Source organism: Oreochromis niloticus, linkage group LG1, assembly GCF_001858045.2.
Source record: "Oreochromis niloticus isolate F11D_XX linkage group LG1, O_niloticus_UMD_NMBU, whole genome shotgun sequence".
NCBI classification, from domain to species: domain Eukaryota; kingdom Metazoa; phylum Chordata; class Actinopteri; order Cichliformes; family Cichlidae; genus Oreochromis; species Oreochromis niloticus.
Window position 1 is genome coordinate 22,866,711 of NC_031965.2, and position 16,416 is coordinate 22,883,126.

The following is a 16,416-nucleotide window of genomic DNA, read 5'->3' on the forward strand; positions in this document are numbered from 1 at the left end:
CTCCATCTGGCAATCTGTTGCTGCTTAACACTCTAGTCACAAATGCTGTTTCCCTCTTTGTCTCTCTCTCTCACTCACACACACACACACACACACACACACATACACATTCTTTCTCTTGCATGCACCCTAGCTGACAGACCAACTGGACGGGCAGATTATGACATCTCCATGACGTGTGGCTGGTTCCTTAATGCTTCAGTGATGTACTCATTTAATAGTGCTGTCATTCATGAAGCCAGGAATAAAGAGCCGGAGAAGGTGGGAAGAGAGAGTGGGACCTCTGAGGTTATACAGGAATATCTTCACTTTTTAAATTTTTTAATCACATGTATTATATCTGTCTCTTTCAAATTAAAGTGAGTTATATGTGAACCTAAGGCTCCTGAATGCATAATGACCATTAAAGTCATTCTTCCAGTGCATTTATTATTCCCTCAGTCTGTTAAAAGATCAGTTTCTGTACGCTCTGCACTGGTCAGCAGATTTGTGATCCAAGCTGCTTTTGTTTCAGCTTCATTCAGTAGCACTGATTGACTTCACCTCCAGAATTATACAGTGGGTGACTTGGGGCCTTATCACCAGGCAGTGTTTTGTAACCTTTATCTTCCAGCAGATGGGTTTTTTCCTGAGGACAAATACACCACATTTCTTTGTATTCATGTAGCTGCAGAAAATTCTCACCTGGGAGCTGCCCAGCACAACTACAGCAGACTGCTGGGGGTCATTGAAATGATCTCTCCTAGAGCAGTCCAGTAAAAACAAGACTTGTTCAAAAGAAGCCAAACATCAGCTTATATGGTTTCTCTGGTTTTATTTTTCTGCTTTACCCATTAGATGATTTCTCTCTCCCTAGCAAATACATGAGATAATAAGTGAAGAAGTGATGGAGGATAAAGGTTTTTACTCATTCGAGGGAGACAAATTCCAGTTTATCGGGTTACAAGAGAGTGAAATATCTTGTGAATTTAAAAATAAAAATGCAGCTGAGATTTGAATACCTTCATTGTCAAATGATGTACTGAGCTATGTAGAATTATACGAAGAAAATGGACACTGAGGACGGAACATAGCTAATGCAATTTTCTAACTATATTTTCTTTCTAGCAGCGCCAAGTGAAATATGAGTTTGAGAACAAAATGGAAACGTGATTAAAAGGAGGAGGAATGCTGTGATACTTAAGTCTACTGTGTTCATCTTGCTTAGGTGACTACAGATCTCAAATCAAAATGCACGGACTCTCACACAGGCACCTCTGCCTCTGCTCCGCTGGCTGCTGGGATCATCGCTCTTGCCCTTGAGGCCAAGTAAGTGCTTATCGCCATCATTTTTCTGAGTCCGACTAGTCCTTGCTATTCTTTTCAGCTGTACAGCCTTATTCTAGCGTTTAATATCTGCTGGCTTTTGTTTTGGGGGAGGGAAAAAATGGCACAAGCTCGTTAGAGAGTGCAACAGTTTATTCTTTCCGAACTCAGATATTGAAGTTTTCAGAATGCCAGAGTAGTTTGTAGTAATGCTCCACTGTTATCTCTTTGTAATGTTTCCCAACAGCAAACTCAATTTTTTTTTAAAAATAAACCAAAAAAATAAAAACGCAATTTTTCCAAAAAGTAAAATATTTATTGCCTTTTTTTTTTCTTTTGCGTGTGTTGCACAAACTTTTCCAGGCCCAGTTTTTAAACTTTTTTTTTTTTTTTTTAATTCTTCTATTAAATTAAGCTTTTACTGCTGGTGCTGAATGTTTATGCATTAGTTCTGCGTGATTATCCCATTTTATGAATTACTTTTTAACCCCTCTGCCACAGATTTCAACTGTGCACTTACAAACAACACCATTTGGATGTGAGCGCTAATCATTCTTATCTAGTCACGCAGCACTAATGGAGAGACAAACATGGACGTCAGAAGAGCGCTGAAAACGAGTAATTAGTCTTGTGGCAAAACAGAGTGAGGTGATGGAAAAAGATTGCAATTAGGAATGAATTTGATGACAAAGTGAGTCAGCAAAGTTATCTAAAAAGCCTCATTTTCTCTAAATCCACAATAAGACTAAAAAGCCTGTATGCATTTAATCACAACAGAGAGGCCAGTTGAGGCTTCATGTAAGCCCTTTTTGCGTTTAGTAAATACCAACTTGCTTGCCTGCATGAAGATTAATGATGCTTTGGAAAATGTCTCGCAAAGGGCAGAAAAGGGCTTGAAATACGTCTCGACTTAAGATTTTATGCAAGCCAAGAAAGAATGTGACTGCTAAATCGCTGTATTCTGAATTCAATCAGCTGTCCATCAGCAGAGTATCGGATGATGTTTCAGTGGCTCAACTTGAATTTTAAGCCAAACTTACCACGTGTGTCGCTGTTTGTGTGCTGTCTGTCTCTTTTTGTGTGTGTCTGCGTGTGCTTGCACGTACACGTGTTCCAGTAAAAACCTGACCTGGAGGGACATGCAACATCTGGTTGTACAAACTTCTAAACCTGCCTACCTGCTCACCAATGACTGGAAAACCAATGGAGTCGGGCGCAAAGGTACAGCAGCTCCTTTCAAGTTTTCATCAACCCTCTGCATTTTGCAGATGCCTGCGAGGCTCATTAATAGTGTGCATCACATAAACCAGACTTAACTGGACAGAGAGGTTGAAATGCACACCAGCTGGGAGAGCCAGGATGCTGGCTAACGTTTCCTCTTGCTTTCTGCAGTCAGCCACTCGTACGGATATGGTCTACTTGATGCTGGCGGTATCGTGTCCATGGCAAAAACGTGGACCAATGTCGGACCACAACGAAAATGCGTCATCACCATGGTCAGCGAGCCAAGGTTAGTACACCGGAGGCTCATTAATACCGCAGCTCGGTTTATCTCAGCACCCTGATGACAAGAAACCGTTAAGGTGATGCAAAGAGAGGCAACACACCACAACAGACACACAAACACGTGTACATAAACACAACAGAAGCAAATTATAGATATGTTTGTGTTTAAGAACACAATTTCAGGAGATTCTCACAGTGCAAACAAATAGAATACACTGAGCACAAGCAGCCTGTGTGAGTTTGCTTAGGTTTTAATTAATATTGAGTCACAAAACAATGAAAACTGCAGTGTGTCCCAGCTCAGTTCATGCATCTCCTGGAATCATTACCATTGTAGTCTGGCATACTTGCAGCACATTCTCGAATTTGCTCTTGTTGTATCTTCAGCGCAGTGATTTTTGATTAAATTGTGTTTTCTTAATTTGGTTGTTTTGTTTATTCACATGTGTTTTCGTGAGACGCACTATGTTGGTCTCCCATGGCCACTGTGGTCTGCACACGTTACAGCTGTCAATTTTCTAAAAACAACTTATTTGTTTAAATTGCTTTGACTAAAACCCACACAGCCTAGTTATTAAACTAAGTCATATGTGTCTCTGGAGGAAATTATCTTATTGGATTAGAGCAAATTGATGCTTCACTGTTTTTGGAGCTTGACCCATATTATGGAACAAAAAAAACCCCAGGCCCAGTTATACTAATTACTAAATATTCTAATTATTTGTAATCATCTATGCAATTATGAAGGCTATTTTAATAGATAAAGTTTGAAGAGGTAAATGTTAAAAGCAAAGAAAAAGAGGGGTAGAGCAATAACAGCAGTGAATGCTATATTAAAAGAGAATGCACCAAATATCCATCAAAGACAGTTTGTTTATTTCTAGCTGCTTTGTTCTTTGACTTCAAACATTCGTTAAATACTATGATAAGAAGCCTAAATTTTTCAGAAGTGGTAAGTTAAAAGACTAAATGAAAACAGAAATCAACATTAAATTGGTAACTCATAACAAAACAAAGGTTTTGGAGATGTTTGTGACTTGAGACTGAGCTGTCAAGCTTTGGCGCAGCGACACATCGTGTCTTCATCATGCTGGCTCTGGGCGCCTGTTGAAATGCCTGTCATTTTGTGTGCGCAACTCAAACTTGAGACAAAACACTTAAAAGAAAAATAATAGTTTGTCAATTCATGTCTACCTCTCGCTGTTGAGACTATATATTTCTTCCCAGCCGTTTTATTCCTCCTCTTGCTGGTGTCTCAGTCTAAATCCAGTCAGACATCACCTCTTCATTATGCGCTGCCTGTCACTTCCCTTGCTGGCTTTGAGGTTCCTCTCTTTTACTGCAGCTATGAGACGCTCAGAGCAGATGGTTTGAGCGTCTGGGAACAGCAGTCAAGGCAGGTTATTCAATTTACATTTTAGGTGTTTAGCTGACGTATTTATCAAGACTGTCTTGTAATAAGTGAGCAGGCAGGGTTTCAGTATCTTTCTCACTGTCAGTTACTTTCACTCATTACCTCTGACAGAGTCATGACCGCATGCTTACTGGGCCCATATTATGCTCATTTACCGGCTTATAATTTTATTTTGTGTTCTGCTAGCATACATTTACATGCTTTTATATTCAGTAACACATCTGTTTCCTGACATGGTGTATATTACGCCAGAATATACTCAACAGACGCTCCATTTGAACCCTTCATCACCCGAGTATCAAACAGGCCGCTTGGACAGATTTTGTAATTTTGGCTGTAAAATTACAAAATAATTCTCATCTTTCAGAACCGATTTGAATTTTCTCTGTAGCCCAAAATGGTTGCGGAGTTGCGGTAATGTGAGGCATACATAATTAAATATGGGTCGGGCTGATTTTTCTGTCTGTGTCATGATGTACTGAATATCCCTGTGTCTTTGTCTGAAACTGTTTGAATTTTGTCTACAGTCTAAACTGTAACGGTGTCACAGTCATTTACAGAGGGCTTGGAAAAATGGATCTGTGGAGGTTTTTTTGTTTTGTCTTGTTTGGGGCCTTTTTTAAAAAACAAAAACAAAAAAACAATCTAACTAAGCCTACATTGCTCTGATTGGCCAACTGGGTGAACAAATGGGTCTGAGTGGTTATACCCATTAACTCCTGTCCTGTGAGTTTGTGATTTTAGGATTATAGCTAGTAAATATAAACCAGAGTTTAGCTGTATGAATTTGAACTGTAAGTAGACCTGGTTCAAGGAGAGACTCCCGGATCAAACAAAACATGTTTTAACATTTTTAGGAATAACCTGAGTTACTAGTTCACATATGTACTGTCAGGGAAACACTAGCTTAAAAAAAGCCAGCATAGTGAATATGATACCATGAAAACCTCGTCCTTGTTTCAAATCGGTTCAATTTCTGATTGGACACTTAAACATTTCAACCTAGTTCATCAAGGCAAAGTTATAGCTCTGCAGTGCTCAAACACATTTTTGGGGACTTTTCTATCAAAATAATACTCCTCTGCCTTGTCCTGAGCTCCATAGATACCACGACTAAGATATTTTAGAGTTGGAGTTACTTAAAAGACTTGACTGATGTAGATTCCTGAAGAACAACCAGCCAGTGGTTCAGAAGCAATGTTCTGTCTTTGGGAGGGCTGTATAACTATGCAGACCTTTTACATGCACAAAAAAGCTGGAACGCACTTGAAGGGAAGTAATTTTATGATGATTTTATGATTATATTATTAAGTCCAACAATACTGCACAATTATTATATTTAAAGACCAAAGTGAATTATTATAACCATAATTACAGTAACATTAGGCCATTTACTTTTGTAGCCGTGAGATGGGGAATTAGGTTTTGAGTGACATGAGCAGACAGAAAAGCTCCTGTATGCCTGACTGAATGAGGCAGGCTTTGTTACAAATGTGTGTCAATGTGCTGTAAGAACACTGAATGTGATCAATGTGTGCCCATTTCCTTCACACAAAAGTTGATGCAAATTACTACCAGGTCTGCAAAATCTTTTACAAATAAAAACTGTATGGCATCAGTTAAAAGCTCTCGCATAGTTTTTAAAAAGTGATTTATGATTTGGAAACATCCCTTTTTGTTTTCCCAAGATTCTGCCAAACGCATGGGAATGCTTCAAGTTTGGCTTGCACATGTGGTGTTTGTTCAAAAGCTTTATGCACAATGAATTGACATGAACATGTCTGTGCTGGAGGGATAGTTTTGATTATGCACAACATGTTGATTGGTTGATTTTTAGGTCTTTTTTGCATAACCCACTTTACACACTTAAAAAGACAGCCAAATAAATTGTAAACAAAATGTTTCCAAAGGTGGTTTAATGCTACAAACAGACTTGGGATAAGTGGTTGAAAACATGGCATGGCCAAATAATTGCAACCATGTGCAATAAATGTGCTGTCTCAATGCCTTTTGGATTGTTGCTTAGATCACGTCTTTGACCACTCAGTCAGTTGCCATCTTTAAAGCAATCTTGGTGCATCAAAACGCTGATAAAACTGCAATAATACTGTGTCGGTCTTCTGTCAGTTAGCAGTTGAATAGAGACAAATTGGAACTTGCATGCAGTCTGTTTGTGATTTGCTGTGATAAATTAGTGAGATTGAAAATCTGCTTTAGTCTGCGTACACAGAAATGCACATTAACTACTTGCATTCAGAGTCCAGCCATAACCTTATAGGCTTGAAATAGAACCAACCGTACTTTTCATAGCAATATACCCAGAATACAAGCAGCTGACGACCAGATGAGTTGAGTTCCCTGTTCCAAGGAGAGCGCTCTAGGACGGGTTGTGCTCATTGGTGCTCTCTGAGTCAGATTCATTGACTGACTGTGATGAATTTAATTTGCATTTGCATTTATAAATTAGACTGCAAATATTTGCAGACTTTTGCCAGCCTGTCTGAAAGTGATTGCATTGGTCCGAGCTATACTGCGATTGCATGCAGGCTGCGCAACCAGCAGTCTGTCTGTATGGCTTCCCCATATTTTGATTTTTTTTTTTTTTTTTTTTTTTTTTTTTCTCCCCCCTAGTGACAAGAACAATATTATCCTATTTTTACTTTAGTGTGGCTGAGCTATATAAGGAGAGGAAATAAAAATGACCTGAAATCAGCTGGCATGTTGAAGAAAAACCATCGTGCAAAAAAGTAAGGATTTATGTAACAGTTGTTGTGACAAATTGGAATCTGACTGCATGAAGTAAGAAAAAAATGATTTTTATTTTACTAGCTCTTGATAAAAAGGGAAAGGGAGAGTAAGGTGTAGCTTCTCATTTACTTGTTGGGCAGATTGATGGTTAGGTTTGCAGCTTCCTCTTCTTTTTAAAAAAAAATTATTTGTTTTTGTCCAAGTGTGCTTGTAAAACCAGATTCTGTGTTTCCACCACTGCCACAAATTTAGCTGCTTCTAGACCCTAAATCACAGTCGCTTGTGCTGCAGTGGTCAACTGCCGATGATAAATCAACCTCAACAGCTCTCTGTATAAATTTCCATTTCTCTAAGATTTTCTGTCCCCACCTCAGGAAACCATGAAATACGTTTTGCAAGCATGCTTAAATGCTGCGTGGCTGTCAATTTGCATTATAATATTATCATGGGCAGTCACTATATGACTCATTGGCATCTGAATAGTGCAGAAAATTAACCTTTTACATGACTTTTCCCATGTGAGGCTGCTTTAAAGGTCAAAGGTGTTTACTGTATGCAGCCCTTTCAGTGCATCCTGAAAAATGTGACTCAGCCTAAACCTGAAGGGACTCCGTCTGGAAGTTTACTGATCGTCTTGTCTATAATTTGGGCACATCTGTGCCACTAAAACCCTGCACCTTCCTCCTCCTCTGAATTGTTGTGGATGCGTATAATCTCCTAAGCGGATTTGGGGGGGGAAGAAAAAAAAGAGGTGTGTTTACTTCCACAGAGGATAGGGGTGCTACAGGTCGAGACACTAATCCTGTTCAAGGCTTGAAACGAATCACCTTTTGTTGGCTTTCAGTGTCCAAGAGCAAACTGTTGTCCACTTAGTAATAAGCCACTAATAATTCCACTGACACACAATCCGTAAGTAATGTCCATCACTGACTTAATCTGTCGGTTAACAGGAACATTGGCAGCCATTTATATATTAACAAGAGTGTGGACGGCTGCATGGGGACAGACAGTCATGTGACCTCATTAGAGCACGTCCAGGCCCGGCTCACTCTGTCCTACAACCGGAGGGGAAACCTGGCAATCCACCTCATTAGTCCTGCTGGCACACGCTCCACACTGCTCCACCCCAGGTAAAAAACGCACAACTACACAAACATGGTGATCTTCAGTGCATGCTGGTAATCACAAAATACTTCCTTACGCTCCCGCTTGCTTTCCTGCAGGCCTCATGACTACTCATCAGAGGGGTTTAATGACTGGGCTTTCATGACCACCCACTCTTGGGATGAGGACCCTACTGGGGCGTGGACGCTTGAAATTGAGAATGTGGCTGGTGCCAGTGACTATGGTAAAGCAGTTTTGTTATTACATAAAGATAATATACACCAGTTACCCACATTGTTACAACCACCTGCTAAATAATAGCTCTCCTTGTGCCATCCAACTGCTCAGACTCATCAGGGCACGGGCAGGCCACTTCTTCCTGTTGTGTCTGGCTTCACAGTGACGGTCCTGTAGGTTGCAGTTTAGTCCCATCATGAACTGATTTTATTCCTTCTAAATTTTAAAATTGCTTAATTAAAACTGAGGTCCAAGATTGTTGCTGTTCATTTTCCAAGCTTTTCAATTTTTTCAGTAGGGCATATTGTCGTCCTCCCCCTCACATGCTGTTGGTGATGGTGCTCTAAAGGTTGGGTAAACTTGGTATGCAGCAATCATGGGTGTGTGATATGTGCCAAAGTAACATCCAGCAGAACATTATATTGTATCAAGATAATTGCTTCCCCTGGTTTAAATGTTGCGACTGATCATTGTGCAATGATTGATCGCTTCCAGGCTTTATCTAATTTAGTATCAGTTTATCTTCCCTCTTTATCTGGAAAATGCTGATCGAAGATCTTCAGAGTCCACATTGAATGTTTTCAACAGTCTTAAACCTAAACGAGGTCACCACTAGGTCACCAGGATGATCCTGAATGACATTACTTGAGTGTTATTTAATGTAACCTTTAATCTGTTGGGCCTACAGTTCAGCTCAAAGGTTGGAGGGTCAGTGCCAAGAGATTAGAGATCAAGTGGCTTCTGTGTCCAAAGTGTTGTTGCTATTTTTATACTAGTTGACTGTATGGCTGTGCAGCCTTTTTCCTTATTGCAGGAAGGATGACAAATTCTTCAGTGTTTATGTTTGGCTGTGGATCATCACACAACCATCCAGTCAAAGCAGGTCCACCCACAGCACCATGTTCAGCCAAAATACTTTAGAAAAAAACATCTAGATTCAAGTCTCATGCCTCCCTCCTCAGTAAGGAGTGATTTACTAAAGTGGAACCTCTCATGAGGCCCCACACTTCAATGATTTTTGAGAGATGTGCTCTTTACAACTTGTTAGGCACAGAGTGAAATCATGCTGTCTTTAAATTTGCAGCCCATATCAAGGAGTCATTTTCTGTCACTTTATGCAGAAAATCCAAGAGTCTAATAGGAGATGAGGATACATTTACAAAAACCACCCAAGGGAGTGCTGGAGCCTTGCTGGGCTTGACAGGCCTACTTCCCCCCCCCCCCCCCCCCCCCCCCACCACCACCACCACCAGTTAATTTTAGTTTTTCATCTGTCTCTCCGCCCAGGCACTCTGACCCAGTTCATCCTGGTGTTGTATGGCACCGGCTCAACAACTTCCAGCTCCTCTGAAAAGTCTCAGCCTGGCAATGACAGCTGCAAGACGTTGGATCTGAGGCAGATATGTATCGGTAAGACTGTTGTCTCTGCTTTGCTCCTCACAGGTCCTTTCAGCCACAGTAGAGGAGAAGTGTAGTGTTATGTTAAGGTGCTATACTTGAAGTAGCCCGTTCATGACATATTGGTAAATGGTAAATGGCCTGTATTTGTATAGCACTTTTACTAGTCCCCCCTAGGGACCCCAAAGCGCTTTACACACCCAGTCATCCACCCATTCACACACACATTCACACACTGGTGGAGGCAAGCTACAGTTGTAGCCACAGATGCCCTGGGGCGGACTGACAGAAGCGAGGCTGCCATATCGCGCCATCGGCCCTTCTGGCCAACACCAATAGGCGGTAGGTGAAGTGTCTTGCCCAAGGACACAACTGTCCTGGGGCTCGAACCAGCAACCTTCCGATTACAAGGCGAACTCCCAACTCTTGAGCCACCATTGCCCCATATTATCTCGGCTGCATCCATTTGCTTTTTGTCTGTATTTCTATGCAAACTTGTCTATGCACAACTCCGTTGTGTAGCCTTATTATTTGCATAAAATTTAATATAAGAGCTGGTTTCTGCTTAGACTTAAATTTACTTCACGTCTCTTTTCAATAATCTCATTGAAAATAAAGGTACTCCTACTGCTGTGTTCTGCCAAGTCCAACTAGTGCTATAGGCAAGGTCTAAACATACCACTGAGCACCAAGGCAGTGTGAAGTACGTTTCCTGAAACAGTGCCAGTCTGACCCCTACAGGCTGTCAGTGGTACTTGCATGCTTATAAACAGGGTGAGCGCGATGTAGTTATAATGTATATGATTATCATGTGTTATCATCCATGTGTCATATGGCACTGGGTGTGCTATGTCTCAGGGCTCAAAAGTATAATTCTGTTTTTGAACAAGCTGACAAGATGCAGCAGGAAGCGAAGATTTCCTCCTCCTGTTGGCTCTCCTGTTTTCAGCTCTATTACCCCCACCGCTGTCTGTTAATTGTCACTACAGGCGATGGTCTGCATCTGGACTTGGTACATATGGAAATGTGTCTTCTTGTTTAAGCACGCTCCACTCAGCGTAGAAATGTAAAGATTTAGTAAGTGAAAGCGGCTCTAGTAAAAGTGTAAGAGCACAACAAAAAAATTGCCGTGAAACAGAGAGGGCAGGCACAGCATGAAATGCCTTGTTAAATGTGCTCTCTGTGCTTTCACAGGGCACGAATCCTGGTTCTGTTTTTTGGTTGTGTGACTCATATGAAGAGCTGAAAGGTGCAGAGGTTCATTTCTATTTCTCTCTGTGTTACAGAGTGCAATGCAGGCTACTACCTCTTTCAGCAGGGCTGTGTGAAAGAATGTCCAGCAGGCTTCTCGGTGGGCTCCCAGCCTCTCAACTACACAGTGGGAAACTTTATGGAACCAGCTTCCGTCCCAGCCTGCCTGCCCTGCCCACGGCCCTGCCTGACCTGCAGTAGCCTCAGCCCTAGGTCCTGTCTGTCCTGCCCCCCGCACAGCTCTCTGGACCCCAACTCTGGCACCTGCCTGCATCTCAACCAGTACATGCGCGAGTCCCCTGATAGCTTCATGGTGGGGCCGGGGAACCAGAGATCGCAACTAGAGCCCGGCTCCCGGCTCCCCATAACCATCGCCGTGCTCAGCTGCATGGGCATCATCGCCACCTTCGCCGGCATCTTCCTGATGCTGCAGCTGCGCTCCGGCGCGCTCATTAAGCTGCCTTCTCTGGAGGCCGGCGGTGGTCTCGGGGGCACCTTCAGTCTCGGCGGAAATAGGTTGGTGTCGTACCGTGGCATCCCAACAGTGTGGGGGGATGACGTGGTAAATACAGACTCGGAAAACGAAGAGTTTGACGTCCAAAATGAGAGGACTGCCTTTATCAAAACACAAAGTGCTCTTTAATGCCTCCTCCACGTCCCTCCTTCTCTCCTGCTTTTAAAATCCTCACACCACCATTTGTCTGATAATTCAGGGCTGTGGTAACTGTCTCCTCTCACAGTCTTTTTCTGGTTTAATCTCTAATTCATTTTCTTTTTCTGTCTTATCGGATTCTCATCTGAGTTCTGTTTCGGGATCTGGTCGCTCCGCTGTGCTGTGGAAGACCTGATGGGAAGCTGCTGTCTCTCAGAGCTCGGGATGGCCTGAGCTTTGCTCTGTTCACACTTGGGCGCTTTTCTATTAAACTGGCTCTCTCCCTCCCCTTGCCCTCAATCACTAACAGTGTCTGTCTGTGCAGAGTCCATTTTCCCTTCCAGCTCCAGCTCCTTTTTGTTACAGTAAACAAATGATTATTATTTGCTTTCTTCCTCTTTTTTTTTTTCCTCCCACTGTGTCCTTTAGTCTCAGTGCAGTAGCCAGATGAGATTGAGTGTATGTGTGTGTCTGTGCATGTACGCGTGTGCATCTCTAAATGATTGTGTGAATGTGAGCGTGTAAATCTAATGAACAGTGAACAGTGCAGAGAAGCTTAAGCGGGTCCTGTCATATTTAGTGCTTTAACTAAAACGTGATGGCCAAAAATTGTATTATGAACCATGAAATCCAATTTGGAAATATTTATTCTCTCTGAAGTGTCGTTTAATGACCTCGCTGTCTATAATCGGTTGACAAATACAATGCTCTCTAGTAATTTACATTCTTAAAGCGCATTTTCAAGATCAAACAAATCTAAAGCGTAGCAGTTGATGAGAAAATATCCAGACTTCAATGGTTTATAATCCATCAGCAGTCAGACGTACAAAGCAGACCTTTCAGGATATGCCATCTCTGCAGTGTCTCTCTCTATGACAGGACAATTGCAGTATCTACTGAAGATACAATTCTTATTTCATGCAGTCACTTTTAAGCCAGTACAGTTATTGTTTCTGTTGTGTGAAAAGGTTTCTCCCAGCTCTGAAAGAACAAACTGTGAGTCATTCAGCGAGCAAAGCCTCCTTCAGCCTTTTGGGATTCCAGCTGAACTTATTCCTGTTTTGGAAGCTATAAATTCTCCTGTGCTCGTAACCTCCCCCAACCATTACATGGAAGGGTATCAAAACAAAAAAGAAAAAAAGGAAATTATAAGAAAACAACACACACACACACACACACACACACACACACACACACACACACACACACACACACACACACACACAGGCTATTCAATCAACCCTGAGGCATAATCCCTGCCAGGGATATTTAATTTCTGTGTCTGAAGTGCTTACATCCTGGGGCTGTGGGAGAAGATGCAGGGCTGCTTAGAGAACCCAAAACAATGTGTGACTTGAGCGCAAAAGCTTCTCAAAGCAGCTGGAAGGTGTTGACTTACTTGTGACTGATTTCTTGACAGAGCTGTAACAATATACCGGCTCTCCTCTCATCACATCAGCACTACAAACACACCGCATATCTTAACGAGTGAAAGTTGCTTTGCGTGTGCGTGTGGGAGAGTGTGAGTGACTGTTAGTTTATTGCATATGAGGTTCAGGAATGTTTATCTGCCCTCTGAAGTGAAGATTTCCTTCCTCCATCCTTCCAGTCTCCGCTTTCTTCTTCAAATTTCAGATATTGTTTAAAAATCCTGCAGCGAGACTCCACGTCTCATCAGCGTCTCTGCGCTTACCCTCCAGTCTTCATCTAATCTGAATTTCAGATCATGTCTTTAGTGTACTTGCCAATTAATTATATTCTGAATAATACTGCAGCAAACTGTTTATTCTGAGAGATTTTATTCATTCCTTTAGGGAAAATTGCTTTAAGGTTTTTTTTCTCTTCTTCTTCCCCCTCCTCCTTCTGCTTTTCTTCTTCTTTCCCTCCCTGGCTGGTCATCATCTGAAATTTGCATCTCATTATTTAATCCAGTGTAGCCATTTTGATTCCAGTGATCTTTTTTTGTTATGTTGAAATTATGATTTTCAAAATCAGTGGAGCTTGCTGAGAGAGGTTGTCATGGTGATGACATGCATTGGCGACTGCAGCTGCTCGTCCTTTTATCTACCTCTCATATCATTCAGCAAGGTTTCGTACGCCGTTTTGAGGAGCTGATAAATGATCATAGAGGTCAGATTATATATAGGTTAGATATGAAATCACTTCTGGGAAATGATAATTTAAAAAAAAAAATTGTTGGTTTTTTTTTTTTTTTTGTAGGAGGGTAGGTTTGTATGTCACATTTGTTTTAGAGGAGAAACAAGTAATTGCAATTCAGAAACTGTAAAGCTGCTGTGTAAATTTTACTCCCCTGGAACTCCTATCTGTCCTAAAAATTTATTGCCTTTAGGATCAGCATTCATGTGCAGACACACCTGGGTGTTAAAGCCTCTTACTCAAAGAGGCTGGGTAGGAGAATTGCTCTTACATCTTGTTGGCCAGCATTTAAGTGCTAAATCACTTAAATCGCCCCCAGTGCTAAAACACTGGGGGCGTTTGTTTTCTTCATCTTTACCCAGGTATCTCCTCCTGGGGTTTGAGACCTTATTTTATTCTTTGTAAGTTTCTGTCACCGACAATCAATTCCTTTGTTTGTTTATTTTCTTTTGGGGCAGGAGGGGGGCAAGGTGCAGAAGCACACAAACAAATGGATTTTAACTTTTATTTTAACCGCCTCACTAGAAAGGCCTCCACAGAAAATGTTCACTGTATGCAGATCATTTAAATTGCAGATTTAGAAATCAACTGCTTATTTGGAAAAGAGAAATTCTCCAAAGGCAAAAAGAATAAAGATTTTGATTACCAATACCTGCCAAAAATCCTCTTCAAAAGAATGGAGGAAGATTGGTATGTATGCTCATACAGCGCTCAGGCAGGAAACGTAATTCATCTCGAATGGCTGGTGCAGGTGTAACACATTTGGCTTACTGTGGCCGCTTCTGGATCAGAAGCCAAACTGAAAATGAGGATTTGGAGAAAATGCCCTCAAAAGGAACAAAGCTAATGTGGCAGGCTTGTTCTGCAGGGGTCTGTGGGTTGTACATTAGTGCCTACTGCCATTTAGGCTTTGATTAGTTCCACTTTGAGGAGGGTGCTAATTTAAAAATGTAATAACTCCAGCTTCAGACTTGAGCCACCAAATCTTATTGACTTCCCAGCATGCTGCGAAGTGTGTAAACAACAGATAATGGGCTAATGCAGAAACAAAATTGCTTCCATAAACCGTTTTTCTTAAACTCTGGATGCATCGTTTGAAGAAGTATAACATGGGACTTTAACCAATGCGTTCCAATTACTGTGGGCTAATTGATTCCTGGTCTAGTCAAGATTATGCACTGTGCATTTTCCTTTGGACTTGTATTGCTTCCAAGAAGAGTGGTTTTGTTTTTTGTGTTCTTCTTAAAAATCAAACACTGCGGGGTGTTCAGACAGGTTTCTGTGGCCCCTCAAGTGCGCACACGAAATGATTTATTCATCTTGGCTTGATGTTGTATTCGCTGCAGCTTGAAAACTTAAAAATAATTTTAAAAAAGTAAAAATAAAAAATACTTTAATCAGATGATCTCAGAGCGCTGCGCAATCGGGTGTTAAACTTGGGAAATCCATGAATGCAGGCAGAATTAAGTAGCTTCTGCTTCCGAAGCGCCGGAGCTGCAGAAAACCATCAGCAGCCAGCTGATTCTTTTAACAGTGAGAATGCGATAGAAACCCCACACACTAAAATAAGACGAGTGCCAGAAAGCAGCTCGTAGCTAAAAAGCCCTTCCACTTTACTGGCAGCATCAACGTGTGGAGCTCTTAAATATAGAAAGAAAAAAAGCACTGCATGTTGCAAAACATCAGCCCTGGTTATAAAGAGAAGACCCCCCCCCTCATTGCTGCCATGAAGGTTCGTCTTTACATCGCTGATCATGTGGAGCTCGACGTTGCTCCCGTCCTGCGTCAGGATGTAGTCTAAAGTGAGATTAATATCAAGTCGGATGAAGTTAATAGGAGCAATATCTTTGGCATAACCAAAGACAATCATTTTAATGCTGTCTGTTTAGTATGAATATGTGTTGCTTTCAGGTTGTCACAGTCCATCGACCCTTCGCTTGTGTTCAGAGTGTTTTTATTGAAACCATTCAGTCACCTCTGCCTTTTTTTGTTTTTGTTGTCGTTTTTGACGATCTGCGGCGACACCTTGTATGTTCAGCAGCTGCGGAGGGAGGAGGTAGAATGTATCCCATCGCCATTAACTTAAGGGCTGAATCAGACCTGAGTGCGTCCGTGTGTGCTCACGCTTGTTAAAGTAGAAAAGAAACACTTTGTGATGGAGGAGCGGTCAGTGGAGCAGCCTCAGTCCACTCTGTTGACCTCCTCCCGCCTCTTCGTGAGGTTCCTGACCTGTGGCTGCACACAGTACCTTACAGATACGTGTGACCTATGGTAATGTACAAGAATGAATATCCTACATGGGACATAACTCTAAAATAAGGCCTATTTTTGTACTATATGAAAGGTGCAGTGTAATTTTCTTGTAATTTAAGGATTTTTTTGCTCTTGTTTTCTCCTTTTTATTTAATTGATGTCAATTATAGATTCTACTAAAAATAAAGATCTATGCAAATTTGAATGTGTTTTTTCTTTTACTTAAATGTCTCTTAAATGATTGAAACTTGATTCTGTTGTTGGTTAATGAATGCGAGAAGCACAGAGGTGGTAGACAGTTTAACGGTACATAAAATAGTTTCAAGAAAAGATCCTACATTAATGTATTTTTAAATGCAAGTACTGAAGTATGAGCATTACATGTGGTTAA

The 16,416-nt window shown here is 41.4% G+C and overlaps 1 protein-coding gene across 3 annotated transcripts in view; it reads left to right on the plus strand.

Moving 5' to 3' along the window:
• The window catches only part of furina (furin (paired basic amino acid cleaving enzyme) a), an 81,355-nt gene extending 65,125 nt beyond the window's left edge, over positions 1–16,230 (plus strand). For all 3 annotated transcript variants that reach the window (XM_019359026.2, XM_019359033.2, XM_019359036.2), the window contains exons 10-16: positions 1,208–1,308; positions 2,423–2,526; positions 2,698–2,815; positions 7,924–8,103; positions 8,197–8,321; positions 9,602–9,724; positions 10,999–16,230. In XM_019359026.2, the coding sequence (XP_019214571.1) occupies positions 1,208–1,308; positions 2,423–2,526; positions 2,698–2,815; positions 7,924–8,103; positions 8,197–8,321; positions 9,602–9,724; positions 10,999–11,606 (1,359 nt within the window). In that variant the 3' untranslated portion in view covers positions 11,607–16,230. The remainder of the gene's footprint in view (positions 1–1,207; positions 1,309–2,422; positions 2,527–2,697; positions 2,816–7,923; positions 8,104–8,196; positions 8,322–9,601; positions 9,725–10,998) is intronic.
• The last annotated feature ends 186 nt before the right edge of the window (positions 16,231–16,416 follow it).